Source organism: Mya arenaria, chromosome 1 (assembly GCF_026914265.1).
Source record: "Mya arenaria isolate MELC-2E11 chromosome 1, ASM2691426v1".
In the NCBI taxonomy this organism is placed as follows: domain Eukaryota; kingdom Metazoa; phylum Mollusca; class Bivalvia; order Myida; family Myidae; genus Mya; species Mya arenaria.
Window position 1 is genome coordinate 60149046 of NC_069122.1, and position 17436 is coordinate 60166481.

Genomic DNA, 17436 nt, shown 5'->3' on the forward strand with positions numbered 1-17436 from the left:
AGGGTCACCCAAGGAAGCTTCCTGTAAAGTTTCATTGAATTTGGACTGGTAGTTTGAGGAGACTCCTTGTTGTATTTATGTAGAGGGTCACCCACGGAAGCTTTCTGTAAAGTTTCATTGAATTTGGAGTGGAAGTTTCAGAGGAGATGTTCTTTTAAAGCAAGACAGGAAGTCAGCCATTGTTTGTTGTTGATGTTGTTGTTGATCAATCATGAGAGATGTACAACAGTGTAACGAGAGGTGTACAACAGTGTGTGTACAACAGTGTGTGTACAACAGTGTAACGAGAGGTGTACAACAGAGTAACGAGAGTTGTACAACAGTGTAACGAGATTTGTACAACAGTGTAACGAGAGGTGTACAACAGTGTAATGAGAGGTGTACAACAGTGTAACGAGAGGTGTACAACAGAGTAACGAGAGTTGTACAACAGTGTAACGAGAGGTGTACAACAGTGTAACGAGAGGTGTACAACAGAGTAAGGAGAGTTGTACAACAGTGTAACGAGAGTTGTACAACAGTGTAACGAGAGGTGTACAACAGTGTAACGAGAGGTGTACAACAGTGTAACGAGAGGTGTACAACAGTGTAATGAGGTAACAAGAGGTGTACAACAGTGAGCGGTGTTCAACAGAGTAAAGAGAGGTGTACAACAGTGTAACAAGAGGTGTACAACAGTGTAATGAGAGGTGTACAACAGTGTAACGAGAGATGTACAACAGTGTACCGAGAGGTGTACAACAGTGTAACGAGAGATGTACTACAGTGTAACGAGAGGTATACAACAGTGTAACGAGAGTTGTAAAACAGTTCCCGTCTGCTGCCTCAAAGCTCCACTTTTACAAATTTACTCCTCGGATTTAATGCAGTTGTCTCCTTGGGCTATATTCATGAAGCAGCTTTAAGTGAACATTTTAATTTTTATGAAAAATTGTGTTATAAAAAAGTAACAATGTTTTTACACCACTAGTTAAAATAAGCAAAAAAGCAACAAAATAATACATATCTATGAATACATTTAATGAAATATAGAGGAAATTTATAATACTTGTTTAATTTTTTCACTAAAATGAAAGTTTTCACTAAAAACTGTATAAAAGCAGGACCTTGTGGTCTTCAGTAGTGAACCTGTTACAGGCATGTCCCCTTTAAGAATATGCAATCTATATCATTGCCCTTATCTGTTTATATTAACGGCCCTGATGTGCGATAAAACACAGACATCATAATCTGATTTTTTTATGATGCTGTCAAATTTAAAATTTATTTGCATCAAAGTAAACAAATCAACTCATACATCTTAAATGAAATTGCTTTCATTTGATAAAGTTTATCTTACTCAAACAATGTATGTTATTCTTCGTTGAAATCAAAGGGTGTGACCAAGTATTAAATACATACAGCATTTTAACATAATAATTGTAGATGTATCAACTTGTCATCGGAATAAACTTCAAGTATTCATAGCTATGTAAATGCAGGTGTCAAGCAAGATGCATGTCTTTGGGTTATTTCTCAAGGTCACAGTTATTTTTACTTATAAATTGGCCTGTCTGAACCTTCTTCCTTAGTTAATGTTTTGGACCATGAAGAGATGCAGTTTCATGCACAAAACCAATGTCTTTGGTCATAAGTCAAGGTTGTACTTGGGGGTCAAGGTTGTACTTAAAGGTCAATGGTCATTTGCTGTCCTTACTCTTCAATTGGTCCTCTCACCTCTCACTGAAAAACAGTATTCAGGACCCAATGATTGTTGACTTCAAGCTGGGGAGAGCGGTAAACTACACAGTGGGGACCTGCGAACTTGCATGTGACACATCCAGAAAGTAGGCCCTACATGTTGTGTCCATCATGTCACCTTTATTTGCCGAGCATCTGTGCCATGTTATTTCCCAAAACCTCTTTGCATGACAAGGTTACAGACTAAACATGACCACCTTCACTTAATACGAATATAATATGCAATACTCCATTACAATTAACCTCCAAGTGTGAACTTGACCTTCAAGGTTGGAAAGTGGGTCTTGCACACGACAGATTGATTTTGTGTGTTCAACAGTTGTGGCATGTTTTTTGATAAATCTACAGTACAGTTTCTGCATTCATAATTATCAACCTGGAAGTATGACATTACCATTCAAGGTAGAAAAGTCATCTGTGCCATGTTATTTCAAATACCCCAATGTATAAAGTTACAGCCTTGACACAATCACCTAAGCACTGTGCAAATACACAGCATTCCTTAATGATTAACATGTAAGTGTGATCTAGACCTTCGAGGTAGGGATGGGGGTCTTGCAAGTGACATGTCGCCTTTATGTGCCAAACACTTGTGCCATGCTATTTAAAAATCCCCCATGCATAACAAATTACAGCCCGGAAATTACCACATATATTGTATGTGAGTATATGCAGCATTCTATTATGATTAACCTCTAAAGATGGCGGTGACCTTTAAGCTAGTGAAGTGGGTCTAACACATGACACAACTTTGGCGACAAGAGCACAGATGGACGGAATGATGGACAATGCGATATAAATGAGCTCAACTTTGGGAGGATAAAAATATGATAAATGGGGCCAGGGGTAAAGATAACAACTCAAAAATAATTGCCCAAATATTACTTTATTCGTCTCAAATTAACAAGGTAGAATCTAAAACCATAAAATTTAATAAATACTGGTAGAATCAAGTAAAATTTAAAAGTAGTTTGCACGGATGGAATTCACTGAAATTCTTCCAAGGTGTCTTTAAAAGTCTTTCCAATGTATCATTCATTCTTCTTTGTTTTCATTCTTCACTCAATATTTTTGTGTAACTTTTAGGGAAAAATCAATTTAACAACAAACATACAGATGGAATAATGATACTAACACATGTATTCACAAAACATAATGATTATTATGTAAAACTAAGTAAAACAGTAAGAACCATGTCCTTCAAATATTAACAATCTAAAAAGATGAAGTTGGTAGCTATGTTCAACTGTGGTATTTTTTTTACACTTTATTGGGTAAAAAATATATATGATTTAAGCGCGTAAAACAGTTTTGTTTGATTGAAGAAAAATGAAAGAAAAATAAATTTTGATTGCAAGCATGTCAATGTAGGCGGTGGGTTTTGGAATGTACAAATATAGGTAAACAATGTATATCATAAACAAATATAAATATCTGTATTCAATTCTTTGATTTAGCGTACAGATTATTGTATACGTTCATCTAAAACGTAGAAGATTTAATGTCATCTACATTCTAACCAATCAAACTTTTCACTTCCAATAAACTTTAACAAAGAAATATAACAAGAAAGACATAGATAGACTGATAGAGAGGTTGCAAAACGTTACTCGTACATGTACATGTGATCTACTTTCGGATTACTACGCCATGAAGATATGCCATATAAAGGTTAGACATAAAATGGGAGATCTGTCATCCAGGTATGCCACATCACGGGCAGATGTAAGATGAGTGATCTACGCCATCCAGGTATGTCATATTGAGGGCAGATGTAAAACGAGTGATCTACGCCATCCAGGTATGTCATATTGAGGGCAGATGTAAAACGAGTGATCTACGCCATCCAGGTATGTCATATTGAGGGCAGATGTTAAATGAATGATCTACACCATCCAGCAATGCTATATCGAGGGCAGATGTAAAATGAGTGATCTACGCCATCCAGGTATGGCATATTGAGGGCAGATGTAAAAGGAGTTATCTACGCCATCCAGGTATGGCATATTGAGAGCAGATGTAAAATGAGTGATCTACGCCATCCAGGTATGCATTATCGAAGGCAGATGTAAAATGAGTGATCTACGCCATCCAGGTACGTCATATTGAGGGCAGATGTGAAATGAGTGATCTACGCCATCCAGGTATGCATTATCGAAGGCAGTTGTTTAATGAGTGATTTACGTCATCAAGGTATGCCATATCGAGGGCAGTTGTTAAATGAGTGACCTACGCCATCTAGCTATGCCATATCAAGGGCAAAAGTAAGATGAGTGATCTACGCCATCCAGGTATGCCACATCACGGGCAGATGTAAGATGAGTGATCTACGCCATCCAGGTATGTCATATCGAGGGCAGATGTAAAACTAGTGATCTGTGATCCAGGTATGTCATATCGAGGACAGATGTAAAATGAGAGATCTGTCATCCATATTTGTCATATCAAAGGCATGTTAAATGAGAGATCTACATCACACAGGTTTGAGTGTGGTCATGTGGGTCTACATGAAGCATATTGAAACTGGACATATTGGCAATGATCGGTAATACACCATAGTGGCATGAGGAAGGCATATTTGTAACATAGAGCCTTCACATATACAAGGAGAAAATGGCAAGCAATCTTAAAGTCTAACCGCAATTTTACTAGTACAGGGTAGTAACCTATGCAATGCAAGTAGCGTTTTACAACTCCTCTTATATAACAAAAACAGGGAACCATTTAACAAGTTTGCCCTAACAATAACACATGGTCGATTAAAAATATAAAACCAATTTTGTTCCTAGCATTTAAAGCCAAATTACCGAGCAAAATATTTTACAATTTTTTGTATGAATATAAATTGGTGTATATCATTATTGCTGTGCATTGCCTTTTAGTTCAGTGTTTCAATAAAATAATTATGTTTTTTTTTTTTAAGTCATCTAGTTCTAGAATATGTAAGCTGCAGTTGAATAACTTTATTTGATAATCGTGTTTCTTAGCAAGACTTTGTAAATGAAAACATCAAAACTTGACACATAAAACGGCTTTCATAAACAGACATTCATGTCAACTTCTTGAAGTAGTAATGGCATTTACTTTCGGATACACAGGGAACAATTAAAGCCACAGTTAGACATAAGGTGCCTGAAAGTGCAAGGTACAAGCCCTGACTATTTTTTTATCACAACCTTTGATATTCCCTCATTCTGTACCAAGAACATTTTTGAAAGTATAAAGCTTACATTATAATGTGATTTTTGCTTATTTATACATTAAATAATATCTCTAATATTTCAATTTATAAGAGGACAATATCTCAACTTTATTAATAAATGTACTTTTTTGAATACATTACTTGTTGCCGAAAATTCACCAAATCTTGGTGAAAACAGGGTAAGATTTCCTATGAACATTGAAACTATATGAATCACATTTACTAGGCAAACAGGGACTAGCTAATAAGAACAAAACATTCAATAACCCGAAGAGGAGGTGATTGCATTGCACTGGCCGGGAATGTATAATGGGAGTATATATGGTAGGTAGTGGCGCTGATAGGAGAGGGCAGATGGAAAACAACCTAATGTATGACGGCAGAAAACACATCTTTGATTTATTTCCTTTAAACTTATTTATCCTAAGGTAATTGTTAACATCTATCTAAAATAGATAATGACAATATAATCTAGTCCGACGCTTGTTGACAAGATGTTACGCAAGTGCAAGGTCATCTTCAAAGTCACCTTAAATGTATAAAATGCTGATTTCTTCTTGTATTCATGTTATATCAATATGATAATCTCAGATAAAATACCCCGAAACCTACATGTTTTTATAAAGTCAATCAAAGGTAGAAAAATATTGCACATCTGATCATGAAAATGTTTCTAACCCTCTACAAATATATTATGCAGTTTAAAAAAAAAAAAGTATTGATGTTCACTTTTCCATCATCAGACGCTCCTTTGTTTTGCCTTTTTGGATAAACATGTTGTAGATGTCTTCAGTCCATTTCTTTTCAAATCATTTAAAACTAATAAAACAACAATATATATCTCAACAAACATATAGATTAAAATGATGAAAGATGAATAACTTAATCATACCATGATTAACAACACAACATTAACAAGTAAATATCTTTTTTCTTAAAATAGACATCCAGTAATATTGAACAATTTTTATCCACAAACATTTAACAATAAAGAGTAAAATGTATTTTCCATCTTTCCTTTGCGTTTCATTTCTTCTGCCAATCATTTTTGTGAGATTTCTTTCTGATTGGTTGATACAAGTCACATGATTGTTAAACCAGCCATATTGTTGGTCGATACAAGTCACATGACTGTAAGCAGGCCTCTGATTGGCTGAAGAAAGGTCACAAGATCAGGTCACATGATTACTGTGGGAGGGCCTTGAGGATGGCATGCACCTCCTCTGCCACAGCCGCAAGAGCAAACTGGAATTGCTCCTAAAATAAGAATTGATTTTTTTGGTAATATTCTAAAAATACAATAACTGCCATATAACCACGGACCTATAAACCATGGATTGGCAACTCTCATCTGTGTTAATGCGATTAGCTCAAACTCACGCGCACAGCGCAATTTCATTTCGATATCTTTCTGTGTGGTCGTTTTCGAGACGTCAGACATCGGCCGAATATATACATGTAGGAATACATTAATTAAAACTAAATATAAATTTAATCAGGAACATATAAGGTCCTGATTAATACTTCAATAATTAGAGAAAATGCAAAAACAACAAACTATAAACATATTACATGCGACATGTCGAGCGGTGTTAAAAAATAATTATCAGCAGAGCTGGCGTAAATAATCGAAGATCGCCGTTAATCACTGATTGGAGATTCGGTGGAATTTTCCGATATTTGCCGAGCGCGCCCTAAGGATTGTGGGTAAATAATTATTTCTTATCGTTTCACCGATATCGGGCAGTTGCCAATCCATGGTTTATAGGTCCGTGATATAACTATACCTATATTTTTATATATATATCACCTAATTGGCTGTATATCGGTATTTGACAAGATAATATCATGTTTCAATTTTAATAAAAAAACAGCTTTTGATTTTTTTCTTTCCAATGATAATAAATTTTATCTTTCTTATATCCATGAACCTTCAAATAAGATTTTAGAAGCCAAAATATCATGTGGTAAATCATAATGGATTTTTTTCATCAATCTGTTCAATGTCAGATTTTCTATCCTTCCCATAGATGATGTTAATAACAACCTAGACCATTTATGCAAGAAAACATTTTGGATACATAAACTAAAAACAATGCTTCTGAATATTCTCTATAACTTCTATATGATATCTTATACAGTCACATATTTGTCATTACTTACTTTGTTTGCCTATAACTATGTTTTTATTACACAATTTCTAATAGGCTATTGTATCACCTGTGATCCATCTTACTGTACATATATATATTTGTCTTTATTATACTTCTTTTCTATCAAGGTAATTTGTTTTGCTGCTTACCTACCGATGAAGATATTACACTGAAACGTTGAGAATATTTAAAAAAAAAACATTTTTGGGTTACATTCAGTTTAATGTATTATCAATATTTGAACACACCAAATAATATACTGCCTTTGATTTGACCTAATAGTAGTAGTAGTTCGTCAAAATTTAGATATATTTGAACACCCCATATTTCGCTACCTTAGTTTTCACCATGTTACAGCGCTGGTCTCGGATGTGCTCCAGTGTTGCCGCAATGTCGATCTCCTTCGCTCCTGAAGTTATCAACATAATCCTACTTATAAAATAACACGTTTCATCAATATTTCGGCCAATCAATGTATCTTTAATGTCAATCTCCTTAGCTCTTGAAACTATCAACATAATCATACTTATAAGCCAAAATAACATGTTTCATCAATCTTTTGAACAATCAATGTAGCTGTAATGTCAATCTCCTTAGCTCCTGAAGTTTCAACATAATCATACTAAAAAATATGGTTTGGTTAGGGTTACATCCTTTTCAAAAACAGATAGGGTAGGGTGGCTTTTTTATTGTTAGGCTTTATATAAGATTGTTATTGTGTCCATTGGAGATTGGTGCTAAAGTAATCTTATGTATAAAGCTTTTGAAAGGTCACAAGATCAGGTCACATGATTACTGTGGGAGGGCCTTGAGGATGGCATGCACCTCCTCTGCCACAGCCGCAAGAGCGAACTTTTAAAAGTTTTAAACTGTATACTTAAACACACACTAACAATTTTTTGTATTGATTTTTTTCTTAACAACTATAAAAACAGTATGAGTGGCGCCTATTTCGTAGGTAGGGTCGGGTAACCTGAACCAAATGTGTTTTTCTTTTTGGCCTTGTAACATAACACATGTTTTATCAATCTTTTGACCAATCAATGAAGCTGTAATGTCAACCTCCTTAGCTCTTGTAAGAGCAATCAACCCTTTCTTCCATCTAATGACCAACCAATAAAAGACTTAACAAGAGCATTGCCAAGCCTCATACCTTTTTCATAGCCTCTCAACCATAATTATTTAAGAAATAATAAAGCTTGCTGCATGTGTTCCAGTTGTAAGTGTCAGCATATAACCATGTGATAATATTTTTATATGTTTCTTCAGATATAGCCAACATTTTATTTTGCCTGATACCAACAGCTTTATCAACAATGATTTATTTAACCAGCAATATGGTGACATGAATACCAAGGAGCTATATTTTAAACAAGATTGATGAGCTTAGGAAAAATAGAAGAGTTATCCTCCATGTATCGCATTCAACAACTTAAAAAAATGATGGATTAAAACTCACTTAACATAATATCATTTGCTTTCCTGAAAAAAAATGTTATCTCCAAACAGCCCCAAGTGAGGATCAATCTCACGACCCCTGTTTTACAAGACCAGTGCTCTAACCACTGAGGCAGCCAACCTAGGCAAAGTCTAATATGATTATAAACCACATTAAAAAGAAGCATTGGATAATCAATACACTAAGCGCACAGCTATGGATAAGATTTGGTCAGTACACCAAACATTGGTTTTAATAGGAGATGAACTTGTGAATGAGCCTCTATTGCTCATTGTTAGAGCACTGCTCTTGTAAACCAGGGGTCATGAGTTTAAACCTCACTGGAGGCAAAGGTTTTGTACAATCGGCAAAGCAATTTTTATAAGATTTTATGATATCAGCATATTGTGCAAGCTATTAAGTCTATTAAATATTTATAATGAAACTAACCCTTGCATTATTTCTTTGATATTCTAACATAGCATACATTGAATCATCCTTGGCACCCCAGCCTATCATAACTTATATGATGTCCGGTATCATATTGGTTATGATACGCTGGTTGCCGAGGATGACAGTGAATGTAAGTGTTAATTAGTTACCCTTGGCCATGCGATTGAGGACCATGTCAACCAGGCTGTAGGTGCCAGTGCGGCCGCATCCATCGCTGAAACATTTAATAAAATACATATTCACATCAAACGTTGTAAAATTAATTAAAAGATGGGTTTTAATGTATTTTTGAGGGTGTTAAAAATATTTCAATCATCAGGATGTCAAAAAGTGTCACTTGAGTTTGAAACTTGGTAGATCATTTAGATTTTGACTATTCAATTTTTATTTCAATGATTAAATATTTTCAAGTGGCTGTTCTTGTAAATAAGCCAAAAAAAGGTAAAATAATCACCATTATTAATCTGATTACTTGTACTGACCTGCAGTGTACGAGGATTGGGCATGAGCGCCCGCGGTAGGACTTGTTCACCTTTCTGTAAAATAACAGTCATATTTAGGTTAAAAGTATCATGGTATGGTATCATCTCATTACATTTGTATACTCCAGTAGTACTAAGTCGTAACTTGGGGGCTAACTTTTAGCTACATTTAGCAGTTCTTTTTTTTTTTTAAGTTTGAAAATGTGTCTGTTCAATTCAATTCTGTGAAAGAGAGTCAAATTTATGTGTTGCTTTTGGACACAACGACCTATTCCTGATACTTTTCCCATGTAATTACTTAAATATAACACAGAATGTGTTTACATAAATGCTCACCAAAGAACATAGTTGTGGTACATTTACAGCATTTAGTCATTTTTTTTTTTCATATTATTTATATCATGCATAGGACGCACTTTTTTACCCCCAATTCTCGTCTTAAAAATTGCCTGCGTCCTTTCTATGCTATTAGAATTTCATCTGTTTTTTTCCAAGTCCAATTCAGGTCAAAAATATCGGACCGGGGAAGAACGCGGTAATAGTAAGTATCTGTACTGCGTCACCAAAGAGAACAACTGACATAGGTAAAATCACGCAAGTTAACACACGCAGAAATATATTGAATGTTTACTTTAAAATGATTTATTGAGAAATATATTTAAAACAAATATGAGTGTTTACTTTTTTTACGAAAGGGACGCTACTCACAAAAACTCGATGTGAGTCAGCATTTAACTGGATTGAGTTATAGCGGCAACGGAAAATGGGGAAAGGAGGTAAATATCAATTAATCGTTGTTCTTGATTTTAATGTTTCGATATTTTACAAAACATTTTGTTGTATGTTACTGTTTTAAAAAAATAATAAAGGAATGTGCATAACGCAAAGTAGCATTATTGTCACTATCAAATCTTTTCAAATGTGTGAAGGTGTGAAAAACACCCGCTGTCTGTAATTAGAAAAACATCAATAGAACGAACTATTGCGATGGTAATACCGTATGGTTATTTGTTCGCACTTTACCCGTCGTGCCTTCCGCTGGCAAGGCTAATTACCGACACGCATTAATTATGCCTGACAAGCTTTATTTCGCGCAGCTACAAGCCTTATCAAAACAATCATCAGTTTTGACAATACAGTTTTGCAACGGTTGCAATGGTTGACTGTCATTCAGAAGGCATGTCGGAACTATTGCAACGGTTGCAACGGTTGACTGTCATTCAGAAGGCATGTCGGAACTATTGCAACGGTTGCAACGGTCGACTGTCATTCAGAAGGCATGTCGGAACTATTGCAACAGTTGCAACGGTTGACTGGCAGTCAGAAGTCATTCAGAAGGCATGTCGGAACTATTGCAACAGTTGCAACGGTTGACTGTCAGTCAGAAGGCATGTCGGGACTATTACAGCATTTGTATAAGTCTTATAATATGCGTGAATGTTCTCAAAATGTCAAGATTTATATCATTGTGTACACTAAATTATCGAAATGCTAAATTACCGAAAATAAGACGCTAACTATCGAAATACACAAGACAGTTATCAAAATATGCCTTATATACATTTTTTTTTACTTCAATATATGCTATAAATACTTTACCAACCTCAATTTTTCGGCTCCGATTTTGACATTTTTCCGTTGCGTCCTATCTTATATATTAAGGGTTTTTACCCGTTTTTTTAACTATTTTTTTGCCTGCGTCCTATCTATGCTAGCATCCTATACATGATATAATTCGGTAATTCAAATAAAATCTCTTGACATATTTGCAGCACATTTTCAGCACATATTAAGACAAATTGATATGCTTGAAAAACAACTTATTTTACATTAAAATAATTATTCCAAATTTACCCAGTGGGACTTAGCACCCAAATTACAATAATTAAGATAATTTTAATAATTGTGCTTCTAAAAGCAAACTATAATTAAAGAAATGTGCACGCCACCCAGAGCTACGACTAATTGCCCTACAGCAATTATTATTTGCATGATTTTAGTTGATGCCATTAGAAATTTACCTCGCATTAAAATACTGAAAATGTGTTTCCCGGGGGTGTCATAGAGAAAGAACAAAAACACGGTTCTCGACTATCATCTTTACTTATAACTATTTTCATGGCTTATTTCAGTCAATTAACTGGAATTCAATTTTCTCTGGTCATGCCTTTTTCATCATCCCTATTTGACTGTTAAGTTCCAGTTCCAGTATTGCATGTGCTGTTTTTAATGAGACCATTATTAAAGATAAGCAACAGTTATAAACCCAATAGGAAGATCTTAACACACATATTAATAAAAAGTAAGTAATGTATTCAAAAACCTGCGTTTCAATCCTTATATTGTTGTATTTTCGTTGTCTTAACATAGTTTGTATTTTCTTTGACTTAGCATTGCTTGTATTTTCTTTGACTTAGCATTGCTTGTATTTTCTTTGACTTAGCATTGCTTGTATTTTCTTTGACTAAACATGGCTTGTATTATCTTTGACTTAGCATTGCTTGTATTTTCTTTGACTAAACATGGCTTGTATTTTCTTTGACTTAGCATTGCTTGTATTTTTTTTTACTAAACATGGCTTGTATTTTCTTTGACTCGGCTTAAACAGGGCGGCGGTTCTACTCAACATGATTTATATTTCCTTGGTCTCAATTTTTTTTGTATTTTCTTGGATTCTGCTCTGCCTGGGTTGCAGTTCTTATATCTGTTTTCTTCCATCCTCAACATGAAGGTGTGCTGCCATTCCATCAGTGCTGTTTGTTTTCCTTTCCAACAAATATGGCCACAAGCCAAAATATTGCTAGTTTTTTGTTCCTGCAAACAGATCCCTTCCAAGTACAATCTCTTGGAATATTTAAGATCATGGCAATCTTTTTGGATTTCGCCAAGCCCTCTCTCTAATTTCAGCAAAAATATCATTCAAAGTATCTTCCTAGAAATGAAAAAAACCTTCAAAGCATGCCATCAACTTTCTGGTTCAAATTCTGGTGCACAATTAGCGATTTTAGAGCATGCTGCTTAGTTCCTGTTGGCAATTGTTCTGATGAGGGTTAAACTAGCTGCAAACTCCAAGGTCGTGAAAGCAAACGCTAGGCATAATGCACACGAGTGATTGGTTAGTTGTGAGTTCCAACTGCAGGATCACTTTTGTGACTATGCAATTTGCGCAAACAGACAATTGCTAAATCACAAAAGCTTTCCCGCAGTTAGCGAGTTATTTGAAGCATGTAGAAAGGGGGACAACCCATCCTGTGAAAGTTGTTTCCTTTAAATCCAAGGGAGGTAAGTATTGCAATAATGGTAATCTCATTAAAGGGAAGCAATCCAGACATAAGAGATCAGAGGGTATATCCGAGTTGAAAACCTTGCCGTTGAGCAAAGAAATAAAAAGTAAATGTAGAAAATAATAAAAATTATGGCAAATAAAGAATTTTTAACAAAAATTCTTCACAGACAACATTAAAATTCATGCATTTACACAGGATTTGTTTCCATGCAGGGATTCGAAGATTTCAGACATTTTTTTAAGCAAATAAGTTTGGACTAAAGAGAAAGCTCCAAAGAAAATGCAAGTTATGGCAAAAACATTGAAAAGTTGGATGCAAGGGAAACAACAGTCACAAGATCTTTGAACAACACAAAAGAGTAAGTGCCCTTGACAATTAGGAAATATTTTAGCTTGCGGGGATTTGTTCACCTTACATAAATGTTATGAGAGTCTTTCAAACTCCTTGCTGGCATATAAAAGCTTGACATTTAATATTTTGAACTACAAGGATAAAATGTCTTTGTTAACCAAATTGTGCTGCCAAGAATATTGATTTGTTAGCGATAGAGTCAATAGGTATTATAAATATGGATGTACTGACAACTACCGTATGTTTGTAGGAATTACTTCACAATGGAAAAATAATTTTACATCTACTAGTAAATAGTTATACTTTAATTATCTGTCTGTGGTTAATGTCTGGCTCTTATAGGTCAGTACTATATATACATTTCTCAACATGCTTCAAACAACAGTGACACAACACATCACAAGCTTACAACATATGTAGTGGGATACATGTAGCTTTGACATAAACATAAATATTATAAAAGAGATACAACAGAACAAATTCAGTTTTTGTTTAAAATGATGAAATTGACTTCAAAACCATAAAAGGAATTTCTCTAGGCAGAACAGAGAGGAAGGTGTTGCTTTTTTTGCATTTTTACGGGATTCAAATCTTTGCTTAAGACGTCTAATCTATCGGCGAAAGACCTTGATTAATTTTTACATTAAAAGTCCTTGATTAAGTCTTAAATACAAAGAGCTTGATATAGTCTATCATACAAAGTCCTTAATTTAGTCTCACATGTAAAGTCCTTTTTTATTAAATCAAGCACAGTACTTATTTAAGACTATCTCACAAACTCCTTTATTTAGTCTTAAATACAAAGACCTTGATTTAGTCTAAGATTCAAAACCCTTTACTTAGTAAAACAAAGAAAGTCCTTGATTTAGTCTATCCTACAAAGTCCTTTATTTAATCTGACATTCAAAGACATGAGTTAGTCTATCATACAAAGTCCTTTATTTAATCTTAAATTCAATGTCCTTGAGTTAGTCTTTCATATAAAGACCTTGATTTAGTTTTCACATTTTTTTATATTCATTAATCATGAAATAAGTTTGGTTTATGGAAATACAAGCGCTTTAAGGCATTTTTTCCGGAGTGAAATGTTTTGGTAACAATAAACAAATATACTATAACAGCGTATTTTATACAATTATTTTCACCATCAACAACAACAGCAACAACAATAAATAGATAAAATCACACAACATGACTTACCTCCGGCACTTAAATAGTTTTGCTTTATTTCATTTTTTTCCTTTCATTTTCATCAAAGTTCAGCCTCTGTATTTTTCCGATTATTTCCTCTCCTTTTATTCATATTTCCACACCTCATTCATTCCATGTTTCATCTGACAGTTTCTTCCCAAATTTTGATCACAAAAAGCAGACAAGAAGGGACAAATAATTTCTCCTTCTAATTCCCAAATCATTATTTGACCGGTAAAATAACAATCAATCATTTAAATTTCCTTTGAAATCTTTAATTCTTCCCTGATCATTGTAGTGTTGTAGTCCACAATAATCATTCGGCTTCAAATCAACAGCATTATAATTATTTCATTTCTTTACACCATGTAATAATATTAATTAATATTATTCAATTCATGTTGTTTATTCCCTAAAATTATGTTAATAAGTAATCATGTTTAAGACACTAGGTCAACTGCAGTGTTTTCTGTCAGCAGTCTCCATTTCTGTGTTTTTACCATTTTCTTTGCAGCTATAATTTATTTTCATCCATATTTAATATGTTTTACTCCATATTAAGAATATTTCCTTTTTCAAACTAAGAAAGAAAGTTCTCTTCTTAGAACGATTTTTTCTTTTAATTTTTCACACTCTCTCCTATATAATCTAACATCATTTCCAATAAAATTAATGATGAAGAAACAGAGGTGTGTTTTTTGTTTAATTAGTGTGACACATTTGCCTGCATGCCCTTAAATAGACAGCTTCCATCATTCAGTATTTTCATCTTGAGTAATAAGAAATAGAAATGATTTATCTGTTAGCAATATCCTGGAATATTGTTATACTATTTATTGATACTCCTTGGTTTTCAACGTTCCTAGTTATAAATAAATCCCCAGAAATAATATGCTGTAAAACAATATGAACATTTCTGGCTTCACATTTCAGATATTCTTACCTTGGCAAATTAAATAGTAATGATTATGTGAAATATTAATAAATAAATTATTTATAAATCATACCTTCATATTTTTATATTGTAGAATCCTTTCAATCTGATAGTTCATGTCTGTATAAGTCTTATCACAGTAAAAGAACTTCCTTAAGAGAATTTCTCTATTCTTACAGATATTTAATTTTCTAACATCGTCTAAAATATCTATCTGCCACAACATTTCCATGGCAACCAGAGAAGAAAAAAATAGTTCTGACTTCCACCTATGGACTCGTGGTCAGAAATGATCAGACAGTCATGAAAATTCTTATTTTATTCAATCTAAACACACATGCAGAGCCTCTGTGTGTCACATTTTTAAAAAAATCAATGTTATCATTATTTCAATCTCTATAGCGACCTTTGTCTCCACACAGTTCTTGTAACACCACGAGAATTTCCTCCAGTGAGAATAGCAAAATGATGCTATTGTTACAACTCGGAATTTTGACAAGGCACCATTAGGAACTGTTGGCACATGGTCAATAATCAATAATCATGGTTATTATAATAGTCATGATTTTTGGGGAGAAATTAATCAGCTAAGAGCAGGTGCACGTGATTGAATATCTATTGATTTGTCACCGGTGCCTTTGTTCAAACTGCCATTCCAATAGGAATCCCATTCTACAGGAACGCACCCTAAAGCATTGTTAGCAATTATCACTGATTTATTAGTCGCTCGCAAAAACTCTTAATAGCTTTTATGAGAACAGTTTTATATTTTCAATCATAGTTGATTTAAATGCATTCACGAATAACCACACTAGAAGATATGGAAAATAAGTTACAGTTTCAATATGTTGTAAACATATCCTAACAGAAATAATAGTTTATCCTCTAGGTAATATTATATAAAATAGTAAGTTATGTTTCTTCTTGTTCTTGTGAAATGGACAAAAATCTAAGAGAAAAGTGTTCATCACTGTGATCTTGTGAACAAGTTACCTAACGGGATCATGTTATTGTGGCCATGTGAGAGGAGCCTTGAAGTTTAATCACCAGAGCATTGGTGCTAAATGATGCATTCATATTCTCATTTGGAAACCTTACCTGATATCATTTCCCATTTTCACCAAATGGAAAAACGCATTATATCACAATTGTAGGATTGCGATAATTAATTAACGGGACATGTCAGAACCTACAACCAATATTATATCGGATTAAATCTCGGTATCAATGATTTTACAGAATGTGGAACATTATGTTATTGACATTTGGTGGAAAATCTAATCTCTCTCCCCCAGCAGGAATAATTTCCTAAGAACACTAGGGCAATGGTTTTTACACCTTTGTCCACTGCCCTACTGTGCCTTTGTGAACTGGTTATTGTATCTGTCAACAGCTGAGATATATGAACACAACACCAGCCTTATTCAAACAAATCTGAACTTCAGTTAGTTTATTTTTGCCATGAATTATAGCTGAAAGAAAGCCTTTTTTCATTATGATGTCTATTATTCATGCCCTGTTGTTACTTCGCAAGGAATTACAAATATATTTTATACAGAATTAGAGCCAAATGAAATAAAGCATGACATGAGGTAAATTTACATATTTCTTAATTTTTACAAAAATATTGGCCTGTTTTTCTTAGTCTGTTAAAAGTTAATGGTATAAATGCATCTTGTTTACTTTTTGTTTGATCTAATAGATCCTTTATTCTTCTTTGTTATAAACCATTTATATGGAATTAAAAATAAAATAAAATAACACCTTTGTGAGATGTTTTGAATTGATCTGAAAGTTTTTAAAAAGATTGGCTAAATATATCAAGTGCATGAAAACATAAAGATAATTTACATTATTTCATGCATTATTCATCGTCCCTGAATAAAAAATCACTTCAACAAAATCTATTTCTATTTTCAGACAGACGCCTTTATCATTTCGCTTCTTTCTTAGAAAAAATTAGGAAGCAAGAAAAAATATTCAAGAGGGACATGTTCAGTGTTTTTCTGTTCGTGACTATTTTCTTCTTCGAAATGAGTTACTTACTTGAACAAAATTAACATTGAAAAATGTTTTGCAAAATATACTTTTTTCTGCCACATTTTAAATGTGTATGAGCAAAACTTACAAAGATGACTTACCATTGTACAAGTATTTGTAAACATTACACTTCTTTGTTTGTTTCTATGATGGAAATGATAAAAC

The 17436-nt window shown here is 33.8% G+C and overlaps 1 protein-coding gene across 2 annotated transcripts in view; it reads right to left on the reverse strand.

Annotated features, from left to right (window-relative positions):
• Positions 1 to 2607: 2607 nt before the first annotated feature.
• Positions 2608 to 17436, reverse strand: part of LOC128234661 (receptor-type tyrosine-protein phosphatase N2-like) — a 150350-nt gene continuing 135521 nt past the window's right edge. The window contains exons 19-22 of one of the 2 annotated variants that reach the window (XM_052949047.1): positions 9469 to 9522; positions 9136 to 9200; positions 7431 to 7504; positions 2608 to 6095 (exon numbers count right to left, since the gene is read on the reverse strand). In XM_052949047.1, the coding sequence (XP_052805007.1) occupies positions 6066 to 6095; positions 7431 to 7504; positions 9136 to 9200; positions 9469 to 9522 (223 nt within the window). In that variant the 3' untranslated portion in view covers positions 2608 to 6065. Of the gene's footprint in view, positions 6200 to 7430; positions 7505 to 9135; positions 9201 to 9468; positions 9523 to 17436 lie in introns of both variants that reach the window. The other variant, XM_052949038.1, reaches the window with a different exon arrangement.